Source organism: Scatophagus argus, chromosome 15, assembly GCF_020382885.2.
Source record: "Scatophagus argus isolate fScaArg1 chromosome 15, fScaArg1.pri, whole genome shotgun sequence".
Lineage (NCBI taxonomy): Eukaryota > Metazoa > Chordata > Actinopteri > Scatophagidae > Scatophagus > Scatophagus argus.
In genome coordinates, this window is record NC_058507.1 from 4,736,994 (window position 1) to 4,762,142 (window position 25,149).

The window sequence follows — 25,149 nt, forward strand, 5'->3', positions numbered from 1 at the left end:
AGGGATTACAAAATGCTAAGAGTGATACTTAAACTAATACAATAAGCTTTTTTGTTTCTGTCGATCACTGCGGTGATGAGCTGTGGGGAAGTGGTCTGGGATCACAGAGGGGGGAGGACAGATTATAACCAAGGTGGAGGCAGTTTATGGCCTGGTGAGGTGGGGAAAAAAAGCAGCCATGTTAAAGTACCTGGATGTGCTGCACCATGTTCCTCAGCTGGACCAGGAACTCCTTGGCCTCGGTGGCTCGGTCTGACAGGCCGTTGAGAGCCTGAGACAGCTGACCCTGTGGAGAGCAAAGAGAGACAGAGACAGAGGACATTAGAGACGCAGCAGCAGTTATGTGGGTTTCTACTGCATACAAATAGCAACAGCAGCCAGCTTTATGATGCATGTATACCAAACTGTGCTTCAGGGAGGAGGGGCTTTAAAGAATCCGTGGAAAGCATACAGAATAGAGTCTAATAAAAATGGAGGACAATAAATCAGAAGGCCTTTCTGTGGAGTCAGTCACAGTCCCCTATGGGCAGAAGAGCTTTGCTTAGCTTCTCAGGAGGTGCATATGCAGTAAACCTACAGGAATAATTTGCGTTGCAATGTTAACTTTATTGAAAGGAAGATTTTAGTGAAGCTTGAAGATAAATGGTTTCAAGACACATGTGCATACTGAGCGAATGCTGTGGCCTTGAATCGCATCTTACATCCTCTTCATCTAGAGACCAAAGATCTTTGATGCGTGTTGTTTTCTTCCTCTGGTCATCGAGGTGGGTGGATTCAAAAATATTCCAGAGAGAGATGAGTGTGTGAGCTGTGTGATTTGGGTGAAGGGGGAACTGAATCCCATTTTCTTTTTTACTGCTTTGTTAGTTTGTTAAAAGCCTGGAAAAGAAGGGATGACGAATTATTTAATTGACATTTATTCTGACTTCTCCAGTACTACATAGTAACTGCTTTTGTCTGTGATTTATGAGTTTTTTTTGAAGACAAAGATGGTCTAAAGGGGCTTTTTAGAAAAGGTTGCCCAGCATGACGTTCTAAGCAGGTGCAGATTCTCAGGCCAGTGTGACCTGTTCAGATCCATACAGCGGTCATACTGTGAAAACCTCCTAACTGTACATTGGGCAGTTTTTAACTTTTGGATGAGTTCAGAGTGCACACTGGTCAGCTCAGAAACAAAGCTGCTTTTCATCGCCGCTGAGAGACTGACATTTTGAAGTGTCAAAGTCTTCACCCCCGAGACAAAATGGACTTTGAGTCTTATTCTCACAAACAAAATGACATTTATGACTAAGATGATTTAAGTTCCAAAAAAAATAAAAATAAAAAAAAATCCTTGACTGGTGCATGGTATTAATACTGGATTACACACCCCGGTCATGAAGAGAGCAGCGCACGTGACAGGAAATACCATTACTTTGGATGAGTGCGATGACACACAAATGCCCCTGTTTGGATAGTGGGCAAAAGAGACGGGGTGTTCATGTGTGTGAGACGAGGTTGTGTGAACCGGGAGTTGACGGAGCGAGAGGACGCAGCCTGACCCTGTGGGAACCTCGTTCGGTTGAGTAAGCAACCGTCAGCTTGGGGGGCGTATTGTCTTCTGAGGGGAAAAACGGGTACTGGCCGTTATCTGACAAAAAAGATGAGACAGAATTCACTTGAACTCCGGAAGAGAGCAATAAAACCTGGAATTAGCTGATACAGTGAAAAACTCTGCAAAAACAACTCTGTGTCAACCCAGCTCCCGGCATCTGACGTTAGCTGGTCAAATGGGAATCCGTCAGCGGGGGCCAACAGCTGACCTTTGACCTCAGCGTTTGGGAACCCGTGACAGCTGCCGCTAGCATGAGCCTACTGCACCGAGGGACAGTCTGAGCCAGTAACAGCTGAGTAAAGACTGAAATGTAAACTTTCCTCGACTGTGTGGGACTTCAAAAAACTTCCTCCTTGTTAACTTGGGACTCATATTTCAATGTCACAAGAGACCTGCATTCTGAGAAGATCAAATGTACGTTTTCTCCCACGTTTGTTTGTACGTCACGGGGATAAAAACCTGTGGACAAACTTCTGAGGGCAAAAAGGCCATTAAAGAGATGTGCTGTAGAACTGCAGCTAATGATGTGTTCATTATCAAATAACTAAAACGTCCAAAAATTGGGAATAATAACAATAACCCAGTTTAAACCTGATAAATCTGTGGCTCAAGTTGGGGAATTTTCAGCTTTGATGGGACTTTACTCATCTCCTTCAAATCTCCTTGTTCATTTTGTTGAAACTTAGAAAAGGAGATTGACACCACTTTCATATCTGTCTGTTAAATATGAAGCTCCAACCAGCAGCCAGCTACCTTAGCTTAACATAATTAGGCCTTTTTTGGCCTTTTTTTGGTTTGAGAACATAAGTGTAAAACAGTGACTATTTCAGTATCACAAGTTGTTTTTTAACATTGGCATGGAAACGTCTAGTCATAATAACCATAAACTTGAGACATACAAACAGATGTTTCTTTCATTGGAAGGGAAGAAATTACTAAATCAAACTTAAAATGTCAGTTGAATCCAAATCAAAAGTAGCAAAATGAAAAAGTACATTGTTCCCGTTCTTACTCAGCATCCTGCTCGGCCTCATTTCCCGACTTCCTAAAATCAAACCCCATTTCATTTGGATTTGGATCACTAAGTCCCCACGATTGTTTTAAGACCCTGCCAATCATACTGAAGCATCCAGTGTTCATTCAGCTCTGGTGGTTTCATTACAGATCCACCAGGTCACTCACACCTGCCCTTTCGGTTGTCCTAAATTGGAGTTGATTTTCTCTTTCAGCTGTCTGGATTTTCCTCTCTGTGATGGAGATGGATGCCGAGGGAGCTTCTGCCCAGCCTCACTCAGTTAACAGTCAGCGTGCGTTCAGTGACAGAGCAGATGAAATGAAAAGCACTCGACTGTCTGGAGGCGTTTTTCCACCGTGTCTGTTCGTGAGCCTGCAGAGCTCAGTCCACAAAACCGGGTCAAAACGTGCCATGAAAGTAGAGGTTATTTTCTTTCCACGCAGCTTACGGGTGCTTCCTGCATGGTAAAAACAACAGAGCTACGGCCCGAAGGTCAGCATATGGAAAGACAGACTTCAGCCACAAATGTGTTGAAGATATGGGACCAAAGCTTCACAGCCTGTTCTCACGTGGTGCACTTTACATTGACAGTTACCCTGGCAGATTTACCCATCAGAAGTCTTTCAAATTCCTGAAACAAATCTTTAATGTCAGCCACAGAAGAGGTAAATTTACAAAAGCAAGTTGTAAGTGTTTTCTTGAATTTGCTGCAGCTAGCATTAGCTGACGATTCAGTTGATTGAAAACTCGGTCTCATGTAGAAGACATAGAAATAATGACCAGCATTGTTCTTCTTGTTGAGTATGGGTAGCACGCCATCCATCGTGTTAAAGTGCAGTTTTATCAATAAAATGTTTGTCAGAACCTTCTTTGGATGCTCACCATGCAACAGCAGGAGGAGCAGGAGCGCTCTTAACATTACCCCAAACTCTTTGCATCACAGTGGATGTTCCTGTCCTGAAAAGTGTGTTTTCCCTTCTTTCTGCAGTTAGCGTATATGTTTGTTGTCTGTTGTTGAAAGTAATTATACGTTACTGCTGTAAGCAGACAGACACGCTAACCACTGGATCTTACATTAAAGAAGACAAACACATCATTAGATCCATCCATTATTATGCAGCTTACTTTGTTTATGGACAAGACAGATAGCCCCATCCAGACTCTTCAATATACTCATTACTGTTCTTAAAGTACTGCTGTACTGAGCTTTCTATCACAGACTAATCCATAACTCCAAGTAATGAACTTGTCCTTCACTTTCCTTGGCTACTACAGTAGTTAAGCTAGTTAACAGTATGCTAGAAAACCCCATACACCATCTCCAAACTCTTTACAAACAGTCAGTTGTGGCTGACAGATTTCCATCATTCAGTGACTGATGAGAACTATTACCAGTTGGAGGGCTTTTTTCAGTTTTTGCTCAACAATAGACTGAAGCACCACGACTTGTTCAGGGATGCTGGAATGTTTGCAGTGCATGACAGAGGATTTGTTGAGGTGGTGGGGGGTTTAGGATGTCCCTGCTATTTGGGAGCACTAATCATCTCAGTAATTAAGCCGAGTGGGAACACGTGCATGGCATGAATAATTCACCAGTGGCTCCAGGGCCATTCTGCATGCTTAATATTGTCTCTGTGGTCGAGCGAGCTAGCCAATCTGTCACAGGAAAGCAAGGATGTCAGAGAGACGTCAGAGCCAATTTGGATTAAAGCCCCGACCAGGAAGTGGGAAGTGTAAGTAAAGGAGGAGGTAGGTGTAATGTCACTGCTAAGCTCTTAAAGCCGCAGCAAAGGAAAGCGTTCCTCTTCAAGCTCATTTAAAAACACATATCCACAAAATGTTCCGTCATTTCCACCACATTGGTTTTGAGTTCCCGTAACTTGCTTTCAAAAAGCGGTGTACCTCTCTGAGAGATTTTTAAACAGCCTATTCTTCCTCTGAGCTTCAGGGTTAAGTACTTTCTCTGGTGTTCTTTAAACAGTCTCTTTAGCCTAATTTAATCCTGTGTGTAATATGCAGTCATTACACACACTGTAAACAGATGAAAATGGAGGGTGAGGTCAACTTCTGGTGAAAGAAAACACCAAATAAACTGATAAAAAAGCCACACTTCCACTGAAGCTCAATGATGAAAGAAAGTGAAAATGAATGTTATTTTGCACAGCTTGATAACTGATTGTGTTTCCCTCTACAGGATCACTAACTAGTCTCTTACATGAAAGGTTGCAGTTGTTTACATGCGCTGCCGCAGCCCTCAGAGGACACAGTTTGAAATATTAAGCAGGCGACTTGATGATATTTACCATCTTAGGAGCCTTTCTGTTGTTAAAAATGAAGCTCTCACATCCTCCAATGCCCTGGAAGAGTTAAGAGTTGGCCAGATTGTGATACTCCTCTGTGTTTAACAAGATCCCACATGAAATCATCTTCCGCAAGCAGAACCTAAGCGGCTGGTGCATTATTCATCGCTTATATCTGCCGTCATCAATAATGCAGAACAAGTTGTTAACTATCCACACACAAAGAGCGATGAAATTCAGATAATAATAATAATGAGGGCTTTTGAAAGTTGCCACAGTTCCTTCATGTGAGAAACAGAGTCCTTATTTGACGGACACATGGGACAGCACAGCAGGAAGTGGGGCAGAAGTGATCTATTCTAGTCAGTCCTGGATTTATCCGGAGACGACGGCATCTTCTGCAGATGATCAAGTCGCCTACCTGCTTGTTTTGAATGTGCCAGACAGGTGACACCTGCTCAAAAATAAACGAGTACATAGAGGGAGTGAAATGAAGATTGTCCACACTGTGAAAGAGGAAGAGGAAGGCGGGCTTTGAATAAAAGCTACAGTAAGATGTAAACGCTGTTTCATGCCCGATAAATTCTCCCAAATATAATTTAATCAGGATCTTTCTGCTGCTTGTTGGATGTGACACTCTAGCTTAACACCTGGGCTACAAATTTCCTCCTCTGAACCTATTTTTACTGCTCTAAAAGTGTGTGGAGCAGTTGGAGAGTGAGTAGAATAGCTAAAAGTTTCAAGGTCCTGCACAGCCACAACGGTGTTTTCTTTGGGCAAAAATCATACAAAATGGAGGACAAAGAAGACAAAAAGGATGTGTTTCAGTAAAAAAACCGGAGCTTTCTGCTGCCGTGATGTCTCAGGTTACATCCTTTGAAGATGAAATCACTGCAGGATGTAACCTCTCCTAATCATCTGCCACACAGATTTCAGGTTGAGCTCACTTTCTTGTGCCGTCGGTGTCCTCGTTTAATGTGGGCTGACTGTGTCAGGACAGCCACATGTAATGGAACTTAAGAATTTATCCTGTTTTAAAGTGTGGCGACGCCTCCTAAAAACGTGACAGCTTGCTTTGGTTTGGACTCATTTATGTACAGGAAGGAAAAAGGGACTTCCTTTTCTTTCCCAGGAAAATCATTCAGCCGGTCTGCGTCTGCAGCCAGAAAATGTATGTAAAAATATGTCAAAACAAAAAATATCTTCAGTGTATAAGCCAGACTGGACATGAAATATTCTGTTAAGCATCTCGTCAAACTTGGCTCGTTCGCCCCTGACATAAGAAACTCGGCATCGCTTTGCGTCTCTTTCTCTGTTTCACCTCTGGGTTATTCTGTCGCTCTCACTTTCCTGTTGTTTATCCCCCTCTTTCATTAACATTTGCACTCTAATCTCTTTACATGGCAGCTCGAGGGGTAAATATCACCGCCGATAATGGAGGAGCAACAAACTAAATGACTTTGGTACAACTAACCCCCCCCCCGACCCCATTAGATGTCATTCTCCATATACCTCAGTCCCGCTTTCTGTCCTCTGTGTCATGCCCATATCAGTTAATCACACTCTGATATCATGAAAAATCGACCAACCGTGTCTTTTATCTACTAGAATCACGTCTAGTAAAGACGACATACTTAAAGATTTACTCCACGTTATCACCGCTGGGCCACTACTGACTCGTCACACATACAGGAGGACACTCAAGTCTTCACTCTCAAGAAAAATCACTGAACACTGCAGGAATACAGCTGGGTGATAAGGCCAGAAATCAGGTATAAATTCTATATGAGAATAGCAACAAAAACTAACAATGTAAAACTAGCTTTAGGACCAGTCAATCATACAATCCAGTCAAAAAAAAGAGTCATGAAACCCATGTTCTTTCTGTAGTTAATCCAGACAAACCTTTCAGAAATTAGCCATTAAAAGTGACATCCTGCACAATTATTTTTCTTCTCATTGATCTAAACTGTGGCACTTAATTCTGCAATAACAACGTGCCATATTATTATTTCAAACGTGCTCACTGGCCACCACAAGTCTGCGTCGTGTAATCTCTTGAAAGATTATGTTTTAAACATGTTAAAGCAGCCTTAGCTCATGTTTCCATATGCTTGGGAACAGTGGAATGAGCTCATGAGCGCAATACTGACCTATTATCACGTTACGCAGTGTAGTTTCTGTGACAAACGTGTTAGCAAACAGCTAGCTATTGACACAGAGCACAAAATCAGTATTCTTTTGGTGACTTATCACTGGTTATATACTGCAGTACTCGCTCTCCGCCTGGCTCTACTCTAGTCTTAAACAGTTTCAGAGGTAAATATCAAACTCTTAAGCTTCTAAATGCTGCGCTATGTTCACTAGCTGCTCACTAACTGCATCTATCTGCTGTTTGGTGCTGTTCAGGTGGTATACAATCGGGTTATCAGAGCTGTTTTGCTGACAGCTGCCTCCTGTGGCTGAAGAGACGATGAGAGTGAACCAAAACAATGAGCTGAAAGATGCTGAAACGGTGCTAAAACTGAAGGGAACTGCAGAGCCGAGTAGAAATCCTCTTTCATGACGAGTAACCGCTTTAACATTACACATTTGATCTACAGTTAATATGAAAATGTGGACACTGGCAGCTCTTTGTCTGGATTTCCTGAGCGTTGAGCAGCCACGCAGCAGGACCTACTGTGGATACAATGGACGTAGACTGACAGTCAGCCTCATTACTACCAGCAGGCAGAGGTAAAAAGGGGGATCCCGCTGCCTCTGTCGGACTTTCCAGGGCTTTTTCATTGCCCCCGCTGAGGTCAGGCAGAGCTGCAGAAACAAGTCAACCACTGCTGACAACATCAGCCTCAATAACTAGACAAGACATTTAATATTCGTCCCAGTACCTGCTCTGTCTGTCCTCATTAGCCAGCTTTGTGGGGCATCTTGGATGAGTGCTTGCAGAGCATCTGTCTGTGTTCGCTATGTGTCAGGGCTGTGCAGGCCGTCTGTTTATGTCAGGAGTTCTTAGGATCAAACACATGGTGACATTAAAGTGTGGCACAAGAAGTGAAAAGGTCCTCAGATCACCTGCAAATTCCTCAAATTATTAACTCATCTTTTTCTGCTTGAGTGCAGAGCCCAAAGGGGAATTTTCAGGGCTGTCTGGGTTAACATCTCCTCTGCTGCCTCTGATTTATCTCCCCTCGCATGGCAAGAGAGCAAATTACTAATTTTCTGCTACAATCTGCTACTTATTTTCTGCACACCCCCATATCTTCTTGTACTTAAACATCTACGCGATTAATCACCTTTAATTGCCACTAAACACACTGAGGCGACAGAGCTTGACCCAGATTGCATTAAGGGTCCCGTTCGACCTCTCGTGACATCCGTGAAGAACAGAGAACCGCTCGCTATGCAGAGATTTAACACGCTGACGCCTTTACTCTTTTTAATGTGATTTACAGAGATTAACACAGACCTCTGGTCAGCACATAAAACCTCCTGACACAAATCTGAAGAGACAGATGAGAGCTGGGTGAGTCACATTATGTGGCTCTTGAATTTCGACTCGACTTCTGTGACTGAGATTGACTTTGGAGACATGAAATTGATTACCATTGTGGTTTAGACACGGTCACGCCATCCAAAAAGGAGAGTTGGAGATAAAACACGGTGGTTTTTATTGCCCGTAAGATCAGCGGAGAGGTTGAGAAGACATCTGACAAGGAGCAGGAAAAGCGGGAGTGTTGATCTGCAGCATTCAACACTCATTTTAGTACACACTCGGACACACATGTGCTGTAGGAGAAGGAGGGGAAAGGCTGTAAAGCATCTGGGATGGATTCCTCGTGGGGTCCGGTTTCTTAGAGACCTCTGCTGCTCTGCACAACATGGAGAGGGATTTGGTTGCCATGGCGGCAGGTGGTTCAACTTTTTCTCCATAAAGAGACAAACGGTTCACAAAGACAGTCAGGGAGAGCACAGTTTGTCCCCACGCACAGAGACGACAGCGATGGTGCAGATTAAAAACTTTGAAAGACATCCCAGTCGGGGAATAGAAGAGATCTTATTAAATGATAAAATAAAACGAGCACTTTTTCAGCTCAGAAATGTAAATGCGGCAGGTGTGGATTTAAGACTGGTCGCTAAGAAACAAGGTTCAGGTTTCTCAGTGTTGTGCTTCCTGCATCAACGTTAAGAGAGGCATGCTGACAAATGCAGCAGCCCAGTCACAAGAGCACTCAGATCAAACAACCAGCAGCTTTGATCACCTTGAGTATTAAGGCAAAAACAAGATGTTCGTGAGTGTGTTTAAGGACATACAGTATACACTGTACATGTGTGACAGAATATGCTGTACTAACACTTATTTTAACGTATCAATTATATAAAATTACACTGTGAAATGAAAGGTTTTGCTCAAAGTGACAAACCCAGAGAGACAGTTTCCACCTGACGATACAGTTCCTCTCTGCGTCTTTCAGTTTATTGTTTTAGCTTTATGGCCCACAGCTTTACTGTGTTGATTCACTCTCATCTCTGTCATCAGCTTCCAGCTGTAGCAGGCAGCTATTCTCAGCAAAAGAAAAGCTCCACTGTGCACTACCTGCCCACAGATAAAGTTAAAGGCCAGCTGGTGAAGATGATTTAGCGTTTAGTTAAATCGTCAGATACGATATGTTCTATTCAGGAGCTGGTGGAGACCAAAGCAGAGCCACAACATGAACACGAGCACAGGACTTACAGATGCCAGATGCCCAGAGACACAGCTGAAAATGAATGCTTCAGTTGTTCTGTATCTACTGAAGGTGTAAATAAGCAACTCTTTGCTAACAACAACCTTATAAGATGGAGAATATGTCAATGTTGTGTTCATGTCTTGTTGCACTGCCATCTAGTGGACAAAGCAATCAAGTGATGATACTTTAAAGATGCACAAGTTCATCTGAAATACCAAAAACACACAACTTAGAAGTGCACACTGTAAGTGCAGATTGGTGAGCACAGAAATCAGCAGGATGACAAAGATGCTGAACCAGTTAGTTTGAAAATGTCCAGATTAATCTGTGAAGAGTATATTTATATTGCTACAAGAGTACAAGAGTCAAGAGTAAACAGAATATTTTCAGGTTATGGACTGTTGAACTGATACTTGAAAACATTTAAAAATTGTGGGTGCAGCCCTGGCTCAAACCACAAAATCTCAGGGAAATTTCATCATTTCAGAGTTTAACCAATCAGATTTCAGAGGCAGCCAGTGCCACCACTTTGGGTACATTGTTGAGTTTCTACACTATATGCTTTGGGCATGTAGTCTATAATCTGCAGGATATGGAAAACAATCTCATTTTATTCCCTAATGAGTTATGTGAGGAACACCCCGAAGCTCTGAAAGATGTCCATCCTGATCGCTGCCAACCCTGAGCTCTCAGCCATCTGTCACAGCTACTGTAGGCAGCAGCTTCATATAACAGGTCAGAAATAATCAGGTGCCATGAAAGAGTCCAAAAACGGGGCGACAGGCTGTATATTGGCACCAACATCCCTGCTACCATCAACTGGTTTCTAAAAATGCTCCTTCTGCTCTTTATTATTTGCTGTTTTGGATCCAAGAGAGATGAATCCGGGAAGGTCGGCAGCTTCTGATAGCGATTTCATGTGACTGAAAAGATCGACCCCCTCTGATTTTTCCATCAATTCTCCAATTGCCTCGTGCATCTGAGGTGACACACTATCTGACCACCATCTGGAAGAGATGATTGAACTGGAGGTCTGTTAAATGGCTGCTCTAGAGACATACAAGACCAATTCTGACTTTAAATCACAAGGGCAGCTTATCTCCACCTGTAGGGAGGCAACAGTATGCGTGTGTGTTCAAATGCATTCACCATATTTTTGGTCTTCTGGTGGAAACGAGGAGCTACCGTCACCACACATCACTCTCCCGGTGTGTGGGTGAGTAGTGAAGAGCATCTATATCTAGCTCTCCATCCTCCCTCACCACTGGAAGCCCAGAGTGTGCAGGCGAGGGTTCCTTCTGCAGAGGCGTAGATAAACTCAGCTCTGCAACCCTCTGGAGCATGGTGCCTCCCTGCCCACAACAACAGCAACCCAGTGTCCAAAATAACCTCTCGGTCCACACCACAAAGGACCTGCATCTGCGCTTCAATGCTGGCTCTTAATAACACATAACTCCATTAACAGCTGTGTCTAATGATCTCTGGGGACCCTGTGAGCTGTCAAAGAACAAAAGGGGTGGAACATATATATAGAGAGAGAGAGTGAAGGAATTTGGTGTATGAAGGCTCAGGAGACATGTGGTCAAGAGCAGAAACCATGCGACAGCGGCAGTTTCCTGTTCATAAAGGAGGCCTGCTTCTGGTTGTCCACTCGTGAACAGAATTTCAAACAGAGCTGCCTCCAGTCCTGTCACTTTTGCGCACCAAACACAGCAGTTACCAGCTTGGAGACGTGCGCAATTCTCCTCTTTGCCCCAAAAAGCTGACTGAAATGTTCCCATTCTCACAGTTCCGCGTCTACTGGACGCTAAGCTGACAAGAAAATAATTTTCAAGACAGACTTGTTGCTCAAGCAGCGCAGAGGATGATGAATCACTGTGAATAAAGGCGACACACACACACACACACACACACACACACACACACACACACAAAAGACGCAGTGCTTAACATCAAAGATGTTTGCTTCTTTTTTACGCACGTACCTTGTGCAGTTTCCACATTGCGCCCAAAGCTTTGACTTCATGCGTGCCGTGTTTTCCTTCTTCCAAACACTGATAGCACACAGGCGTCTTACACTGCACACAGTACATGCTCAGGTTCTCCAGTTCGTGCTCTGTGCAAGTGGAGATTTTGCGGGGACTCGCGCGGCGACTTATCCGCCCCTGCGCTGGCGGCACCAGGCGATGCTTGGCGAGGGGCCCGCGGGGGGGATGGCACCGCAGGCGACACGGGTCACAGTAGAAGACGTCGCACTGCTCGCACATCACGGTGGCCTCCTTCGGACTCTTTTCGCACAGCTGACACTTGAGAGCGGCCGCTTTGCTCTGCTGATACCTGTCCACAACACCCTCCAGCACCCGGTTCTTGGGGAATCCGCGGAGCCCCCGGTCGTCCAGGATGAGGCTGCGGTGACACTGAGGGCAAGTAATGCAGGAATTGCGGGGGATCGGGGGCAAAGAGCCGGGCTGCGGCAGCAGGTGCTGCTGTGGTTGAGGCTGGGGGACAGTCGGGGGGAAAACTCGCACCCCGTTCGGTGATTTTTGGCAAGGGGTGGTCGGAGCGCTGACGAAGCCCCCATAGGAACCGTACCCACTGTCCGCCTCACTGTACAAACTCATTTTATCCAAATCCAGATAATCATAGTCGGAGACCCCGGATCCAGAGGCTCGGCTGCTCTGTGGGGACTCGGCGTCGGGGGTCTGCACAAGGATATTCCGAGCACAAGCCAAGCAAATGTTGTGGGAGCACGGCAGTATGATGGGCTCCCGATAAAAAGAGCCGCAAACAGGGCATTTCAACTCTTCCTCCATTTCCTCCATGGCTGCTTCTGCGAGGTGGGAGATTCCTCTGTGGAGTGCAAACACAAACAGGAGAAGTTACGGCTGAGTCTCGGCTGATTAGTATGCTGCCCTGTTCGTGCGTAAGCGGAGCTCCAGTCGCGTCCTACTGCGATTACTGCAAGTGCAACCTTGAGCTGAGGAAAAGGCATCAGTGCCGGGGAGGCAGACCAACCGACACGGCGCACTCTTCACCAATAGGCAAACGGAATCAGCTCACAACGGGTTATCATTGGACGACCAGTGGATTCCAAACGACCATTGGATAACTCGACTGTCAGTGTGCACAGAGCTCGTTAATTAGCTTTACACAGAGATACAGCAACAGATATGTTGTTTGCCATGTGTAGACATACCAACCCAGTCGTTCAAGGAGGCCGTCCTTTGAATTGGACATAAATTAATATTCGTTGATGTCATGTATTTTTTTTCTTTATGGTTTTGACAAATAACCCAAAGGAATTGGGGTCTCTGGCTTTAGAAAATACCCTTTAAAGATCATTTATCCAGTTGGTGAAATGAGTATTCAGAGTATTCATAAAGAGTAGTAGTACAATGTATAGATATTTGCCTACAAGTCCTGTCATCAGAAAAATGTATTCATGTATCAAATTCTATATATACTGCTGGACAGTTTAATTAGTGGCCATTGGCTCCAATATGTTTTATTAAGTCATTAGTTCTTATGAAAAATCCTTCCTTAGCAAAGTAAATTGTTTCACTGTAGTGATGCAAGCAATGATATTCTTTGTTAGTATTTTACAGACTGGTGCAGATTTTGTATATGAAATGTCAAAAAATATTCAGAAAAGCCCATCACAACAGTCCAAAATGAAGATATTTAACAATTGTTCAAAACGAGAAAAAAACAGCAAATCCTCATTTTTGAGCAGCCAGAACTGATGACCGTTTTGCTTGATCTGTCACCTAAAATGGTCAAATGATTGTCAGAACTTTTGAGAGAAACGCCCAAATGGCTGACTGCTTCATCATTAAAGTATTTCTACAGTGTGGTGGCGTAGAATTGTAAAGAAGCACAAAAAATACACGTATGTTACAGATACTCAAAACTGTACTCGGTTACTTTTATGACTGACAGCACCAGGCCAGACTGTTATAAGACAGCTTAAGCTGGGATGTGCATAAAACAGACCCATGCAGCTTTGCATAGCTGCTGCACACCAGAAACTGGCAGGATTTGGGTTTGTTTGTTGGAAAGCTTCTCTTCTCAGCTGCAGGGAGCAAAGATCACTCCCGGAGGAGACTGAAAACACGGAAACTGACACCTTGTGAGATAAGATAAAGCGGCCGTTCTCCACTGCACTCAAAAGAGGGTTTTCTTCGCTATCCAGAGTCATCTCCATTTCTATGGCCAAATACCTCAGTCATCTCTGAAACATCCATGGCAACGTGAGCTCCCACTTTTAGTTCTCCGGTGACGCTGTTGATAGGGAAATTAAATGCAATAATCCCATTTTACGGAATGCTTGTTTCTCAGACCCACAGAGGGCAACGTGAGGCCACTCGCGGTGATTACATTTGCATATTTTGTAAAGCAGTTTGAGGAGGGGAAGAGCATTAATATGGACGCTTTTGTCTAATAAAGATAATCAGTCTGGCATTCAGCAGTGAGTCCAGTATATTTGAACGCAGGCTGGCTGATAAACATATCAAAGTCAAAGTTGTAAATGTGAATAATCTCACTGAAATCAGACAACCGAGTTGTAATGCTGTTATTTGTAAAATGTAAGCATTTCCATTGTCTTTAGCTATGATCTGTTCAATTTCTATCAGGCCTGACAGTGTTTCTGCTCATAATTCTCTAAGATTTGCTAAAATACACAACAAATGGCGAGTTTATCCGTGCTAATATTTAACCAAATACAATGTTGATTCAGACCAAATGTTTGTAACAAGACCATCAGCTATTTTTGGATGCGTGCTGGCTGACGCCTCCAGCGTGATGACATTGTTCTCTGTGTAATCTCCTCAGTTTGGGGCCACACTGCATCTTCCTGTTTGTTGCCTTCGAACAGACAAGTGGCCAATCCTCCAACATCTATTTCATCTCTTCCCTTTTTGTGTTAGCGCCAACTCTCTCTCTCTCTCGCCTCTCCACACACACACACCAATCAGCTCTGAGAGTCCTCACAGATCTCTTTTCACTCTTCTGTGGTCGCAGGCAAATATGTGATTGAGTTTCCGTTTTTTGGTGACCTGATGTGCGGTAACGCAGAAGAGGCGTCATGAGGACGAATGTTAATAACTGCTGATTAGGTGGCATGTGATCACAGAAAGTGACGTGTTTTCTCAGTTAACTCACCACACTGACTATACGCCGGTTCAGAGGCTAATGCGGCTTGTAATGATAACGATGGCAGATTTACACCTTGAAATTCTCATGAAATTTTGAAACAATGAGCCCTTGATTTCAGACAGCCTGCAGAAACAGGCTTCTCATTCCTAGTGATTTTTCCCAGTTGACATGACAGTTTGGAGACAAAAGGAGAAACAATAAGCTCCTTCGCCATCATGAAGGCTTTCTTGCTACAAGAGCAGCAGCTTTAAAGCTCGCTTTCAAAGGGGTTGACGATCCAGGATGTTATGAGGCCAAAGGAGATATTCTCTTGGCTTCCCAACATCCTCTGTGCTTTGTGGTTTGGTGTCTCTGGAGCTTTTATTTATGTAAATTCACAATTACATTTTGACATAATAAATTAAACTGCACCATTTTTGGTGAAATATTACACACAGTGAATGTGCTAGCTGTGAACGTAGCCTTTCAAACTTTTAAATTGCTGAATCTCAGGTTTACTGTATCCTCATGCACACTTCACTACGTGAGCAAGCACAAGCATGGAGATACCAGGTTACTCAGCTATGACTGGACGACTGATGTTCGAGGGAGGGTCTTAGAAAACATCCAGTTGCTTTCTATGTACCAGAAGACAAATCTGTCCTTGCCTTAAAATAAACCTGCCCTTCCCATTGGTTTTTGAATGTATTATGTCCCACCCTAAGATCACATTTCACAAAAAGAATGACTTGAACTTCTTTCAGACAAGTCTGCAACAGTTCATCACAACACCTTCAACACCTGGCTCTAGTTAGTTAAAGCAGAGTTCAACCCACAGTTCAGTTGTCCTGCTCGGAGCTCACATAGTTATTGGAGTCTGCCCCTCCATCGATAAGGGATAAAGTCTCCTTTGTATGTTGTACTTGAGTCTATTAACTCCCTCTGCAGCCCCAGAGGCATCGCGACATCTGTGAAAAGAAGCACACAGACTGCAGGAGCTTTAAGGTACGCAGCTCAGGCCGGATAGGAATCTCTATGGGATGAAGTGGTGATATTGTCAAGATATGAATAGAAGCAAGCGCTGTTTTGTTACCGAGCGCTGGCTTAGGAAATGTTGTGGTTTTACAACACTTTTAAGGATGAGGTTACTATAATTTTGGAGAGTTATACTGGGTACAAAATTACACAGCGAAGCAAACATTACATTCTGAGCAAGATTTGAATTTTGCTTTGTTTTAGAGTTAAAGAAGTTAAGTGCAAATTTCTTTATAGTCAGCAAGATCTGTCAGCTGCATCCTACAACAACTAATTGTTTTGCAGAAAGGTTTTTATGTCCAATGTCCTTCTCACTTTATGTAATATCTGTGCAGGAAAACTACAGCATGGTTAAAGACTGCAGTCACGGCCCATGAAGTCCTCCACATTAATGTTTGTTCCCTCTAAACTGACACATGGATGTCTTTTCTCTTCTGACTTCCACCAAAAATCCAATAAGAGGTAGCATCATGTTAGCGAATCCAGAAGCAACAATGAGTCTGTATCGCTCGTTACTGTGATTCCAACAGAGGGCGCTGTCTACATTTAGACTGGACCACAGGCCTCAAACTGACATTTGCTTTCTCATCTCAAGTGGAAAGTTACGTTCACAGTTGTGAAGACAGAGACATAAGTAAGGATGAATGCTCCAAAAAATGTCTTAAGAATTGACGTCAGAGAGCTGAACTGACTGCTGCAGGGCAGACGTATCATGTTGTTCAAGGAATACAACATCATGAGACATTTTACTACTGCACTAACCTGTCACTGCGGGAAAGAGAAGAAAAAGCCTTAAAACTGTTTCACAACTTAACTGAGAGGCAGAATTATTTTGCAAAACAGTTGACCATCCAAGAATCAACAACAAAAGTTAGCTGAATGCTCACATACACACGTCTTCTTCTGATGATGAAGTTATCAAAGACTGTGTGATAGAGGCGGCAAACGCACTGTGCCGGACAACAAAGGTCATTTCGAAAACGTCTCAATTTGCTCTAATATATGGCTCAATTTGTGGCCCTTTGCTTACTTTATCTAAGTCGGTGCGGCCCTCTGGAAAAAAATCTGTTGACGCTTGCTCTATAACCACATCAACTGCCTTTTTCCCCTTTGACCATAAGAAATGGAAGATCTTTAACCAAAGGTCCTTGTCACTTGAACATAAACACGTGGAGTCTTGGAGCACTTGTTCATTAAACTTGGTTGATAGTTAGAGAACTAAAACTCTCAGGTATTCTGTATGTCAGATTTGCAACACACCCACACATCCAGCACAACTCGCTACATATAGGACACCCTTTTCGCCTTGGCATTGTACATAAATCGTGATATTGCACAATGGTCCGATGTGGACATCAACCTTTGAGGGCAGGTGATTAAAGTTCATGGCTTTACTTGACCCTCAGAAACTACTGAGTCTAAGCTATGAAGCCACAGCCTATAGAGATCACTTACACGTTCACCTTCAGTAACCTTCTCCTTACGCAAGAGGTCTCACACCATCACCATCTGCTGCTGTTATGGTTCTCTGTAACAGAGCGAGCACATCGGGTGACAAAAGCCCAAAGTCACTCTGCTGACTTCCTGACATCTCAGTGCGATGCAGCATCTTCTACGACCTCGGATGAACTCATGTTTATGGATTCAGTACCATCTGTGCCCTTCACAGTGACCTGAAAAATGCATTTCCTAATGCAATATTTGCAAATTAGGCCTTCAGGGAGCAACTGGGAAATGATGGCTTGTATTTCTGATTATTATTTCTAAACTCAATATGGTCCAGAATTAATGACAGTAAACAAAAAGTTGAGGTGTTTTTATGTGGTTATTGAAGTGTAAATTTAACCTCAAGATTGATATAAGCTACATCCCAAAGATGTTTTACATCAGGTCACCCATCTGACCTTAATTCATGGAGAGCATACAAACATTTTAGAGCTTGCTGTGTGTATTAGTTAAGAAAATCCGGCCAACATCTGCAAGTGGACTGAAAATTTCAACTCTTCAATAAGGTTATTCTGGCTTTCCTTTCAGTTTATGGACTGGATGCCTTTTAATCACAAGTCTTTAACCTTTCCACTTGATGCATATTAAATAAAAATAAAATCAGGGATCATACGGTCAAGCGTCTCATTAATTGGTTTGTTCTTCTGAGGAACGCCTCAGTAAATTGTTCCTGCTTACTTTCAAGATTTGCAGAATTGCTCCCATCGGGGAGTGATTGTTCCAGAGAAACCAAACTGTGTTTTTGCCTGTTTGCTCATCTTTTCGCATGCTGTGTTTACACTGCAGATGTGCGCAGGGAGTCTGCACAAAGAGGAATGCCATAATGATGCGTTTCTTAGCCAATGATTTGGATTGGCTCGTTGCCTCTGGGAGCCATGTTGTGAGTGAAAACACAAAGGGCCAATGCGTCTGAAACCGCAACTGAAATACATTTCAGAGTTCCACTGCGAGCTGGTCGGTTATTATTCTGCCTGCTTGTTGCACAAAGCCTTCCTACAAGAAGGGGGGCCAGGGTCAGTGTGAGCAACACAAGCGATCGACAATACACTCCTGCATCTCTAATGGAGAGCAACACTAGAGAAGAGCGGCTGTCATTTTACTGGATGTGTGGGCAGCCTGAAGAGACATGTGAGCAGGGAAAGGCCGCCACGTGCAGCATCACTTTCCATGTCTCCCGTGCAAACCATCCAGGCTCTGCAGGGAATCTGTGCTGCAATTAATAGCCTAATGATTTTTTTTTTGTTCTAAGCGGGTTGGAGGATTTGCTACTAAACTCATCACTCGTGTTGCACAGGGACCTACACAGTGTTCTCCTAACCCAAAGAAACATGAGGATTGGGCTGCAGATTATTGATTGTCTCCCAGTGTCTTCAAACATGCAGTCAATAAAAGAGATTCTGAGGTCCTGTGAGCTGAAGCAGACAGATGATGTGACATGCAGTTTGAAATTGGTTGATCCATGCAGAAATCAATGTGTCTTTAGGGAGGGTTTATTTGCATCATGTAGTGGTGTAGTTCAACAAGGCTTCAGTGTAGAGTGTAGAGCCCTTTTTATTGGCTAAATTTATGTTCCTCCTTCTACCCCAAGGACCAACTCTGATGTAATATTCTGACTAACCCAGAAATGCCAAGAAAATTAAGAGTCATGGTGTTGGGAAATGTACAAATGGACTCCAAGATGGATAGCATACTGTTTTCCCTCTGATTTCAATAGTTTTCCCTCAGTTGCAACGTGATTCACAAGCCTCCATACATCCATACATTCAGTCCTTCTCCCAACCCCCCGCTCGGCATCCATCAGGGACTCCCCCTCTAATGGAAGCAGCTCTTGTTACTGCAGGCTTTGTTATTTGCCTCGAGGACTCCTTTGTTTACCTCGGATTTAGTGAAAACAGAGCAGGTGCAGAAAAGCGGAGCAGAAGAATACCAAAGAAAAACGACCGAATGATGTTACAGCCAGCGCCAGTGTTTATTCCTCATGAGGAGGGAAAAAGCTGTCAGATAACTGCGGGAAGACAGAAAAGATAGGAGAGGGGAAAAAAATAAATTCTACCCCAATAAAATTTTGATGGCGATATCCACAAGTGAAGCATGGAAAGTGCATCAGGAATGGTGAAGAACGGAGGAACAGCTCTTTTGCTTTGGCCTGAAGCTGAGAGATGTAGACCCATTAAACAACTTTATCAAATATGAAGAACCATTAACTGCAGTTGGTGAAATGTAAGCCCCAATTAAAACCCCAGGGATTAGAATTCATCAAGACAGTTATTTTAAGTGATGGAGGATTTAGTGTTGTGTTGAAAAGTCATTGAACATGTAGTAAATTTTAATTTTAAAGTAAAAGTCTAGATTTTGTGGCTACTGACACTCCCTGTTTGCTCTGACCTGCTCTGCACGATTTTCAACACTTCAACACATGGTTCAATATATGATCGTACGCCGCTCTAAGCTGATGCAGAAGCATGAAACTGAAAAGAGGAGGCCTGGAAGTGAAAAAAAATTTGAAAGCATAAAAAAGATCTAAAATCTGAAATGTTAGATTTGAAACTGTAAAAAAATATTGTGATTTCTGTTGTACTGAATCAGGACTTTGCCTTGTAAAAGTTCTATCTTGTGAATTCAGTCTAACATTATAAACAGTTCAGACCAGCGTTGCCCGAGAGGTGAGCTATGACGAGAGATGTTTTACGTCACATCCGAGAGAGGCGTTCGTTTCAAAGGACAAGTCTATTCTGGTAAAGGAAAGGGTTTACTCGTGTACTTAGCTTCAGGCAGGAAGCTTATTGCATGAATGTATTTTTAAAGGTTCTGATGAGTGTCTGTGTGGGTGTCTGTCTGTGAATGATACTCCATTGTGCACCTCCCACCTTTTGCTTCTCAGCCTGTTTGCTCACACTTGCCTGTGCTGTCCTCCCACTGCTTCCAACAAGCCTCCTTCCTCCTCAGACACCAGCAGAGGCCTGTGCGAGCATCATCTGTCACTGACTCATGAATGGATGGACTTATATGGCCATTGGGCATTCTTAGAAACAAGGAAATCCACCTTATATAAGAGTCTCTTTCTGTTTGTGGATGCGTATGAGCAGGATTGGTGGTATTTTAGCAGCACAGGCTCTCAGGGAGTACAAACAGTGTAAGTTGTTGCGTCTGTGTTTGCCAAATAGATCACAGGAATCTGAAAGCATCATTTCCATCAGACGACGCATTGAAACGTCTGCTGTGCTGTAAAGTAGCACAAAGTGGAAATGAATGGATGTTTTTTTGACCATTTTGGTCAGGTTATGCAGACATGTTTACTGAAATGTTAATCACATGCATTGTCCTTATAAATAAAGTCAAATGAGGGAAAATGAAATATGAACTTTGAAGGCTGAGTCACTGCAGCATCTGGAAGATATCCTCCACAAATTCAATTTCACTCCAACTAAGGCAGAGCCTGTGCTCACAGATCCAGATATAAATGTCTGGCCAGTCAAATAACCTGGAGCAACGGTGCACTGGAGTCAATAGACATGAGGTCATTTGAAAACATGAGCGACTGCCTTTGTGCAGATGTACATGCACATTACAATAACCCTTAGTAGACACAAAGCAGCATCTTTTCTTTTGTTTCTTTTATCTAATTTTGAAGGAGACTGAGTTTGTCAGCTCCATTGTGCCTCAGCAGACGAACAGCCTTTTGTGTGTTTCATAGGCCATCAGCAGCAAGTGAGACACCAGAGAGATGCCATTTGTTTCGCTGTTATTAATGTCACACATGCTCAACACCTCTCGCCTTCACCTACAGAGGAGTGTCAGCGTTACTGTGAATGTTAATGTCCTCCTCAGGGCTCTTGCTGGTAACGCATTTGAACTGAGGTTTGCGTGAATGGAGCTGTGATCTTTCGTTTTTTTTGCATCAGGGTGAATCATCCACGCTGAGTCACTGATAAAACAAAACAAACAGAGAGAACAGAATGGCTGTTATAATCATTGCCGCTTTTAAATTAGATTGGATGTTCAGGTGCATTGTGAGCTCTGTAGCATAGCTCCTCGGGGAGAATCGCGCAGTATTCAGGTGGGCTGTGAAGTGGGGGAGAGAAGAGGCAGTTGAAGCGCAGCACGTTCAGAATAAAACCTACATTATGTCCTCTGATGTACAGAGTAGCAGCAGGGGGTACAGGATATAACACTTTTTAAGAGACACTTTCAGCATGTGGACTGAAGAACCTGGAAACATAAACCAACCCTGCGCTTAACAGACTGCTCGCCCGACCTCCTGAGCCACAGACCTTCAGAATGAAAGAACAACGACAAGGTTTTAATGTTGACTTTCATCTTTAATTTTAAGCCGTTTCCATCCACTCTGGAGTGTTATACGCAGTCAGAGCTCCAAGGGTCTCCGGGTTGTTGCTTGCCTGAGTCCTGAATCCCTTTGAATCCATCAGCTCCATTCAAGTTGAATGAACACAAAATAAGACTAAGCATCTACAGATCTGCTTTGAGCTACATGCTACATGGGGTTGAGGTCAGGGCTCTGTGTGGGCCAGTCAAGTTCTTCCACACCAAACTCATCCAACCATGTCTTTATGGAGCTTTGCTTTGTGCACTGGGGCACAGTCATGCTGGAATAGAAAAGGGCCTTCAACAAACTGTTGCCACAAAGTTGGAAGCATAGCATTGTCCAAAATGTCTTGGTGTGCTGAAGTATTAAGATTTCCCTTCACTGGAAGTCAGGGGCCGAGCCCAAACCCTGACAAACAGCCCCACACCACACCCAATTTCAATGGTGTGGTGTCCCAATACTTTTGTACGTATGGTGTATTTCAGCGTGGCCTATAGTGGCTGGCTTTCCAGCTGACTGACATTGCCATTTGTAGAACCACACCAAGAGGGTGGCTTCAGTGGATTTAAACAAAAGAGGCCACAGTTTCTACATTGTTCATCTGATGTGGATGTAAACACTCTAAAACTAAAGCTGAGAATCTGAAGAACTTGTTCCCCACTGAAATGAGTACTCAGGTAAAGAGCCAAAACAGTAAAAATGTGCCAGCATCCCGACCTGACAGGTTCTACAGCACAGTTAGTCTTCTCATTCTGTATGCACATGTGGGTGGTGAGCACATGCTTGATTGCATTGCTCGCTAACGGCAGCACCCTCTTCTCTTATACCTGACTGTACAGGACTACATACAACATGTGTTGATTTTTCCTTCACGAGAGTTTGTTAAAACTACGCAGTTCTTTTACAGACCGGTTTATCATAATGAACAAGCAAATTCTTGGCTGCATTTCAGCTCCAACAGGAAGTCAGGGACTTGAAAATGTTAGACAATAGGATGGACCTTGTAGGATGACTACAATAAAGTCTTTTGTTCCAAATGAATCCAGGCCTTTCTTTTTCCACACGTGTAAATCCAATTAGAGGGACCAGAGGAGCTGGCTTTCCCCTGCTGATGCCTGACACATTTATGGAGCCTCAAAAAGAGGCATCCCAGGCTGCACATCATTAACCACGAATGTTCCTGAAGTAACTGACGGCATGCAAAACCCCAGTGAACCTCACTCTGCAGCTCTGCAAAAACCAGAGTATTCAAACAAATGCACTGCAGCTTTTCTTTAACTTTAGCACACATACTACACACGATGAGATAAAACAAACACAAGCAGAGCAACAGATGAAGTCATTTTCATTTGAAATTCTCTGACCTCTTTTCCTCCTCTGTTAGGCATGGCTTTAAAATGCTTTTCAGCACTGCATGGGCTCACTGTTACCTCGTTATACCAGAGACATGAAGGCATAGACACATTAAGTAGGTTTTATTTAAAAAGTCTTCAAAATGAAAAGAACTGGGACACATTTACAAGTTTATCTGGCATCAAGAATTGCCTTAAGGACCACAGACTCAAGACTCAAGCTTCCTCACGGCAAGTCAAACATAATAGAATTAAGTTAATTTGGTCAAAAGAAAAAAGAAAATAAGTTTAATCATGAGGCATTCATGCATTCAGTTACTTTTGAAGGAGTAATTTATGCCCTTCACAGCCTTAGTCAAAGTGTCAATAAAGATTAGGACTCTCAAATGTGAAAACTGCGACGTTTGTGATGAGTCATGGTGTCGGACTGTAAGCTGAGCTCAGCAGAATCAGGGGTGCTCCCCGGCCCCGTGACCCACTGATCCAGTTTTAACCGCACCTCCTCCTCTTATGCCACTCAAGGCATCAGCCCTCCCTGTCCCGTCCTTTCCTTTGCACGCCACACTGCGACACGTCCTCTTCGCTGCCCATAAACCTCAGCGCACTTGCAGTGATAGGCTGGAAGAATCGCTCGCTGCAGAGCCTCTTTGGACTCACAATACAAACGCATAAAAACCAGTACAGACACAAAACCATTATTTGAAGCATAACAAAACAGACGACCATGTATGAAAACGCAAACACACGCACAGAAAATACACGTGTGCAGGTAACCATAAGACGGATGCATCTAATACCACTGAGGAGGCTCCCAGGCAGATTAATCTAATGCTATAAAGGAAATTAACTTTATAACACTGACCTCCGCTCAGCTGTGACTGTGACCTAAACACTTTCCTGGCTGATCTCACTGTAGCCAAAATTATGTTTGTATTGTCCTCCCCTGGAGGTGATGGATTCCTTCATTATCGTCTTTGCCTGGGTGGCTATTTGCACCTACAAAGCTCAAATGATTGAAGAATGAATGTCTTAATGGTAGCTGGTAAAGCCTGCAAGTGACTCTCAGTTGAGAGATAAACTTTGGTGTTAGTTACTTATTGTATTGCCCACAGCAACCCAAAAAAAGTGGAATAATGTTTAAACTGATGTGGATTCTCCCAGCGTCTTATCACAGTGAGAAGAGGAAAGAGCAAAAACCAGGTGAGAAAGTGGACAGGTAGACCACATAGTTACGGAATAAATCTGGTTCAGCTACGTTTTTGCCCACATTCCCTGCAGTGGACTCCACTATGACTTCACAGTGTCCCCAACCTCCTCTCACATTTATTTTCATGATAAATACTCTGTCTGCCTGAGCTATCATTTTCAAGTTTATTACGGTGGCAAAACAGAAGAGTTCAATTGAGGAAAAAATCCAAAGAACACTTCCATCCATAACAGAGTTTTGCATACATGAGTGCTGAGGCCCCCTAGAGGTCTGATCTTAGAACCACCCCTGCTTATACACATTTGCTGCATTTGAGAGCAATTTTGGGGGGTTAACCACATTGGCATTGATGAATTCTACCTTCTGCTGCTTTTGAATAAAGATTGGTTTTCAGAGGAGTATTGGGTAATTTAGCAGGGCTTATCTAGGAAGAGTAATTAATTTATACCACCAGGAAACAAACCATTTATCAACACATCCAAACGTGGCATACAGGTTGAATCCAGCTCCATCCCCTCAGGTGACTCACACAAGAAAACAAATGACAGTCTAGTGGCACCTTTTAGAGGACTGCAGGCTGAGCAAGGCGAGAGAGACTCATTAATCAGTGGCCAGAGGGTTCAATAGCTCCACACTGTGACACTTCTGCAGGCTGCTGAGCTGAAGATGGAGAAGACCATTTGTACTGACTTCACAAATGAGAGAAGGCATCATGTGGCAGAATCCTTAATGTGTTTTGGGGATGCAGAGTGATTTATACTTCGTTTGAGATGAGTGGGAGGCGTTTCAGTAACAAAGGCAATTACTGTAGTTTGGGTTTTACACCGAGGAGGAAGACTCATAACAGTCTAATTTAAAAGGAGGGAGGACCAGCGGAAAGTAATAAGATACTGCACATTTCTGTTGACATCAACTTTTTAGGGCTCTCATTTCACACACGGCTCACTAACTTC

At 43.4% G+C, this 25,149-nt stretch overlaps 1 protein-coding gene across 2 annotated transcripts in view; it reads right to left on the reverse strand.

Moving 5' to 3' along the window:
* The window catches only part of trim9 (tripartite motif containing 9), a 36,158-nt gene extending 23,512 nt beyond the window's left edge, over nucleotides 1-12,646 (reverse strand). Inside the window, exons 1-2 of one of the 2 annotated variants that reach the window (XM_046412801.1) lie at nucleotides 11,622-12,646; nucleotides 191-286 (exon numbers count right to left, since the gene is read on the reverse strand). In XM_046412801.1, the coding sequence (XP_046268757.1) occupies nucleotides 191-286; nucleotides 11,622-12,458 (933 nt within the window). In that variant the 5' untranslated portion in view covers nucleotides 12,459-12,646. The remainder of the gene's footprint in view (nucleotides 1-190; nucleotides 287-11,621) is intronic. The other variant, XM_046412800.1, reaches the window with a different exon arrangement.
* Between the last annotated feature and the right edge of the window lie 12,503 nt (nucleotides 12,647-25,149).